This window comes from Mustela erminea, chromosome 2 (assembly GCF_009829155.1).
Source record: "Mustela erminea isolate mMusErm1 chromosome 2, mMusErm1.Pri, whole genome shotgun sequence".
NCBI classification, from domain to species: Eukaryota; Metazoa; Chordata; class Mammalia; order Carnivora; family Mustelidae; genus Mustela; species Mustela erminea.
In genome coordinates, this window is record NC_045615.1 from 46,798,442 (window position 1) to 46,805,562 (window position 7,121).

At 41.2% G+C, this 7,121-nt stretch overlaps 1 protein-coding gene and 1 non-coding gene across 2 annotated transcripts; both read left to right on the forward strand.

Moving 5' to 3' along the window:
• Positions 1 to 768: 768 nt before the first annotated feature.
• Positions 769 to 6,837, forward strand: DSPP (dentin sialophosphoprotein). The gene is made up of 4 exons (XM_032332836.1): positions 769 to 819; positions 2,438 to 2,524; positions 2,871 to 3,866; positions 4,555 to 6,837. The coding sequence occupies exons 1-4, from the start codon at positions 769 to 771 to the stop codon at positions 6,835 to 6,837; spliced, it is 3,417 nt and encodes a 1,138-aa protein (XP_032188727.1).
• Positions 1,070 to 1,176, forward strand: LOC116585409. Its single transcript, XR_004283607.1, has one exon. It is a non-coding gene; the product is annotated as a U6 spliceosomal RNA (small nuclear RNA).
• Positions 6,838 to 7,121: the final 284 nt, after the last annotated feature.

A 7,121-nucleotide genomic window follows, 5' to 3' on the forward strand; every position in this document is an offset into this window, starting at 1 on the left:
AGGTTATGTTAAAATGGTAGAATATGTTACTAGTGAGGTTTGCAGAAGTTTCTGGGTGTAAAAAGGATAGAGACACCAAATGCCCTTTGAAAAGGAGTCAGAGAATGCTCCTCAGAGAAGACTCTTCTGCTAACATAATTGGGATAATCTCAAAGTATAGGTAATTATTATCCAAGATGGAGGGAACAAAGGCTTAATAAAACTATTTAAATTTCCCAAGTTCATGCAACAAGTAGCAGAGGTAGAACTTGAACCTAGGTCTCTAAATCCAAACTTCGTGTTCCTTCCACTAGCCAAGGCTACATGATGTTAGTAATTTCTTTCCTTCACAGTGTCCTATAGCCCACTTCTGTGGATTTGTGATGGGGATGATAAATGATTCCTCTTTTAGTGATAATCTTAGAATTAGTTAATACTTGATTAAAATTATTCAGAAAAAAATGTTATCACCATCAAAAATAGCAAAACAAAGTTATGGTTGTGTCCTTTGTAACTACACGGCTGTGTCCCTCCATTGGCATAGGCAGAAAGAGTCTAGTTAGCTAACCCAGTGCTGAGCCTGATGATGCCTCTGTATGTCTCTGGGAGCACTCCAGGTATGCTCTGTAACACTGAGTCTTGATAGCCTTCTTCTCATGTTGGATATATACTGCCTGCCCAGGAAAAAGTCAAAGTAATACCTTACCATGGTTATCATGTTTTTCTTTATAAGTAATTTTTGCTGTTCTTTTTTCATTAAAAACAGGTTGATTAATATTCCTAAAAAAAATGAAGATAATTATATATTTTTGCATTTGGGCAGCAGCATGGGCTATTCCAGTAAGTATGTATTCCTCAGAAAATCTCCTCACTTTGATATCTCTTTTAACCTAACATTAAATAATATGTATTTCCTTAAGACTTTGAAGACAAACTGTGCCTAAACATTTAAACTTGCATGAAAGGCTTTATGAGATATCTTTAGGGGTCTCAACAAACCCAAATATGCACTCTAATTCATGCTCCCATTCCTCTAAATGTAACTAATATCTTGTCAGATGGATTATTACTTTTAAAATTTATTCAGTTTGTGTTTGCTTTGGCAGCACATATACTAAAATTGGAATAATACAGAGAATATTAGAATGGCCCCCATACAAGGATAACACACAAATTTGTAAAATTCATTCAGATTTATATTCAATGCTCAAAAGTCATGGGGGCTTAAGTGGGTAGGAGAAGAATAAATGAAACAAGATGGGATTGGGAGGGAGACAAACCATAAGTGACTCTTAATCTCACAAAACAAACTGAGGGTTGCTGGGGGGAGGGGGTTTGGGAGAAGGGGGTGGGATTATGGACATTGGGGAGGGTATGTGCTTTGGTGAGTGCTGTGAAGTGTGTAAACCTGGTGATTCACAGACCTGTACCCCTGGGGATAAAAATATATGTTTATAAAAAATAAAAAATAAATTAAAAAAAAAAAGTCATGGAGACTTCAGCCATCTTTGCTCATGCCCTATGAATTTCATTATAATATCAATGAAGCCTACATATTTTTAAAAAAGATTTTATTTACTTATTTGACAGACAGAGATCACAAGTAGGCAGAGAGGCAGGCAAAGAAAGAGAGAGAGGAGGAAGCAGGCTCCCCGCTGAGCAGAGAGCCCGAAGCGGGACTTGATCCCAAGACCCTGACACCTTGACCCAAGCCAAAGGCAGAGGATCAACCCACTGAACCACCCAGGCGTCCTGAAGCCTACATTTTAAAGGAAGTTTTCAAGGAATGATTTGGAAAAAATAAGGATTTTTTCAATGTAGGAGAAAATTAATGTTTCACTCAGATAATTTTTTTTAATGCTCATTGGGGAAAATTTGGAATATACAGATAAACAGCAACAAAAAATTAGGAAAATTAAGCCATTTGTAATTATGTGACCCTGCTATGGGTAACATTTTGGTATGTTTTCGTACTATCAAACAACTTGGTATTTATGCAGTTCGGAATTTTCTAAACTATTTCAAATGTGCTCCTGAAGGAGCGAAGTAGCATATTACTTCATTTTGTTTCTTCACTGGCTCTGGTCATACCTCGTATTTTCTTATGGGTTTGGTCAGGATTACACTTAAGGTGGGTCTTGCGCTAGTGTGGGAGGTTTGTACAGAAACATCAAAGGTCTATCTCCTTATTTTTATAAAAGACAATCCTCCTTGAGATAAGTGGTCTGGTTAATATCAATAAAATCAGTAATATCATTGTGAGAATTATCTGTGTGCCCAGTTTAAATTCTACATAAGTTGCGTAGCAAGCTTGATTAGATATTACTTTGGCCTTTGCATTATATATTTTTCTTCATTTAGAGAAAAATGTGTGTCTGTATGTATGTGTGCATGTGTGCATGCATGTATGTACACAAAGTTAGAATGTTTTCAATTTCCAATATTTTCATTTTGGTAGGTTCCTCAAATCAAGCCACTGGAGAGACATGCTGTTGACAAATCTACAAATTTAAATCTTCTGGAAAAAGCAAAAGTGCCAATACAGGTATAGGGTACAAAATGTGTTTCTAAGCTGTTTTTAAATTCTTTTTTTTTGGGGGGGGTTATTTACTTATTTATTTATTTGAGAGAGAGAGAAAGAGAGAGAGATCACAACAAAGAGCATGAGTCGGGGAGGGACAAAGGGAGAGGCAGACCCCTCACCTAGCAGAGAGCCTGACACGGGACTCCATACCAGGACACTTAACCTACTGCAGCAGATGCTTAACTGACTGTGCCATCCAGATGCCCCTTGATTCTATTAACTTCCAGAAAACTGATGCTTACCTTTTCAGTCTGTTTTACTTCAAGATAAAATCTACAAATTATTTTGAATTGTTTCTCTTTTCCAGGATGAGTTAAATGCCAATGATACTACTGAAGAAAGTGGTGACCCCCATGAAAATCAAAGAGGAAGGCAACAATATACCAGAGATGGTTACAAAGAAGAAAGAAATGGTTCTGAGTGGGTAGAAATAGGAGGGAAAAGTTCTTCTACAGATTCCATGTTAGTAAATGATGAGGGGAATAGTGTGGACCAAAATGGGGTCACAGGAAAACCAGAAACATATGGTTATGATGGGATACATGGAAAAGAAGGTAGCACCACAGCAAATGGCATCAGGGGACAAGTAAGCATCATCGACAATGCTGAAATAGCAAATGGAAGCGATATTAACAGAAATGCTGATAAAAATTTAAACAATGGAGGAGTTGTTGGAGATGCAAGTCAGAGTGAGAATGCCACTGTTGTCCAAGAAGAAGACCATCAAATAGGTAGAAGCAATAACAGTACAGGACATGAAGATGAAATAAATAGGAATGCCTGTAGAAATGAGGGCGATACAAGTGAAATAACACATCAGAGAGAAAGTGAGGGTAATGGGAATCAGGAGGCAGAAGTAACACCAGAAAGAAGGGGATCTGGCAATGGAGAAGATGCTGGCCTGGATAATTCTGATGGGAGTCCTAGTGGAAATGGAGCAGAGGAGGATGAAGAAACAGGTTCTGGTGATGATGAAGGTGAAGAAACAGGGAATGGAAAAGAGGGTACTGATGACAGGAAGGGCCAAGAGGGTCAGCCTCATGGAAAAGATGACAACGATAACAGCTTAGGTCAAAATTCAATTAGTAGTGAAGATGATGACCCAGAAGACAAAGAAGATCCCCATGACATCGATGGAGACAACACCTCCAAGAGTGAGGAGGATTCTGATGGTATTTCTAAAGACAAAGTTAGCCCAATAATAGAGGACATGCAAAAGCCCAATTACGAAGAAAACAATGCTGTGGAAAAGAAAATCACTGATGAATCAGAGCTAGGTGATACTGGGAAGAGTCAAAATAAGGTTAGTTTGTAAAGCTGATTTCTTTCAAATGGCAGTTAAATTCTCCCCCTCCATTCATTGATGGTAACACAAAAATAAATCATAATAAGCATTCATCTGTTTTTGCACAGAAATTACTTGAGTATTTAATGGGAAATTTAGAGTCCCTATTAGACTCCGATACAGAACAATTTTTTAAAAAAGATTTCATTTACTTATTTATTTGAGAGTGAGAGAGCACAAGTGGAGGGGGCGTGGAGGAGCAGCAGAGGAAGAGAGAGAAGCAGACTCCTCCTTGAGCAGGGAGTCTGATGTGGGTTTTGATATCAGGACTCTGGATCATGTCCTGGACCAAAGGCAGATGCTTAACTGACTTAAACCACCTAGGTATCCCCAGAACAATTTTAAAAACAGCATTTCTGAAAATTTGGTTAGGATTCTATAAGTGTAATCCTAATAACTGATGCACCATGTAACTGTTCACACAAGTTCCTACTGTGTAAAAATGTGAATGGGTTGTTATATGATTTAAACACCAGAATTCTTGCAGATGAATAAAGCACGTTTTTACAAACAGAAGTTTGTGAAGTACTAGAAGCTGAACTTCTGTTTTTCTGGTCGTATTCCGCAGTCTTGTCTTCCACAGACCAATGCAATTTTGCAGCATACCATCCATTAACTAATCATTCTTTTCTCCATCTTTCCCCAGGGAATAGAAATGGAAGGTCCCAGTAGTGGCAACAGAAACATTACCAAAGAAGCTGGGAAAGTCAGTGAAGATAAAGAGAGTAAAAGACAACAAGGAATGGTCATGGGAAAAGGAAATGTCAAGACACCAGGGGAGACTGACAACATACAAGGGCTTGGCCAGAAATCAGAACCTGGAAATAAGGTTACACGCAGCAAAACAGGTAGTGAAAGTAATAGTGGTGGATATGACAGTTACGAGTTTGATGACAAATCTATGCAAGGAGATGATCCCAACAGTAGTGATGACTCTAACAGCAATGATGATGCTGATTCTGAAGGTGACAATGACAGCAATAGCCAAGGAGACATTGGTTATAACTCTGATGAATCAACAGATAATGGCAATGACAGTGACTCAAATGGAGGAGGTGATAATGACAGTGATAGCACATCAGATGCTAATGATAGTGACAGTAATGGCAATGGTAACAATAGGAGTGATGCCAATGGCAAATCAGACAGCAGTAAAGATAAATCAGACAGTAGTGACAGTAGTGATAGCAGCGACAGCAGTGACAGTAGCAACAGTAGTGACAGCAGCGACAGTAGCGACAGCAGTGACAGTAGCGACAGCAGTGACAGTAGCGACAGCAGCGACAGTAGCGACAGCAGTGATAGCAGTGACAGCAGTGACAGCAGTGACAGTAGTAACAGCAGTGACAGTAGCGATAGTAGTGACAGCAGCGATAGCAGTGACAGCAGTGATAGTGACAGCAGTGATAGTAGCGACAGCAGCAACAGCAGTGACAGCAGTGATAGTGACAGTAGTGACAGCAGTGACAGCAGTGATAGCAGTGACAGTAGCGACAGCAGCGACAGCAGTGACAGCAGTGATAGCAGTGACAGCAGTGACAGCAGTGATAGCAGTGACAGCAGTGACAGTAGTGATAGCAGTGACAGCAGTGAAAGTAGCGACAGCAGTGACAGTAGCGACAGCAGCAATAGCAGTGACAGCAGTGACAGCGGTGATAGTGACAGTAGTGACAGCAGTGACAGCAGTGATAGCAGTGACAGTAGTGACAGCAGCGACAGCAGTGACAGTAGTGATAGCAGTGACAGCAGTGACAGTAGTGATAGCAGTGACAGCAGTGAAAGTAGCGATAGCAGTGACAGCAGTGACAGTAGCGACAGCAGTGACAGTAGTGACAGCAGCAACAGCAATGATAGCAGTGACAGCAGTGATAGCAGTGACAGCAGCGATAGCAGCGACAGCAGCGACAGCAGCGACAGCAGTGACAGCAGCGACAGCAGTGACAGCAAGTCAGACAGTAGTGACAGTAGTAACAGCAGTGACAGCAGCGATAGCAGCGACAGCAGTGACAGCAGCGACAGCAGTGACAGCAAGTCAGACAGTAGTGACAGTAGTAGCAGCAGTGACAGCAGTGATAGCAGCGATAGCAGTGACAGCAGCGACAGCAGTGACAGCAAGTCAGACAGTAGTGACAGTAGTAACAGCAGTGATAGTAGCGACAGCAGTGACAGCAAGTCAGACAGTAGTGAAAGCAATGATAGCAGTGACAGCAGTGATAGCAGCGACAGTAAATCAGACAGTAGTGACAGTGGTGATAGCAGCAACAGTAGTGACAGTGACAGCAAATCAGATAGCAGTGATAGCAGCAACAGCAAATCAGATAGTAGTGACAGCAGTGACAGTGACAGCAGTGATAGCAGTGACAGTAAATCAGAAAGCAGTGACAGCAGCAATAGCAAATCAGATAGTGACAGCAGTGATAGCAGTGACAGTAGTGACAGTGACAGTAAATCAGACAGCAGTGACAGCAGCAATAGCAAATCAGAGAGTAGTGACAGCAGTGACAGTGACAGCAGTGACAGCAGTGAAAGTGACAGCAGTGATAGTGATAGCAGTGATAGCAGCGACAGCAGCGACAGTGACAGCAGTGACAGTGACAGCAGCAACAGCGACAGCAGCAATGGTAACAGCAGTGACAGCAGTGACAGTGACAGCAGTGACAGCAGTGACAGCAGTGACAGCAGCGACGGTGACAGCAGCGACAGCGACAGCAGCGACAGCAGTGACAGTGACAGCAGCGACAGCAGCAACAGCAGCGACAGCAGTGACAGCAGCAACAATGACAGCAATGGCAGTAGTACCGGTACATCTGACAGTCACAGCAAGACCAAGAGTCACAGCAAGACCAAGTCTGGTAATGGCAACAATGGAAGTGACAGTGAGAGTGACAGTGAAGGCAGTGACAGCAATCACTCAACCAGTGATGATTAGATTTTTTTTGAAAAGTCTAGTGAGTAATTGATAGGAAATGAAGATTTTCAAGGAAGGAAAGAAAGAGGAGACATAAACAGAAGATGCCTACATTCATAGGAGCAATGAGAGGAGTAGTCAAATTGCCAGATTTGGAACGAAGCCCCCACACTCTCAGGAGATAATCTGAATGGACGACCTTTGGTATGTGCATATTAAAACACATTCTGAAAAGATGTTTAAAATGTGTACATCTAAACACAAAAAGGGACAATTAAAATATTCTTTAATACTTAACACAGAAA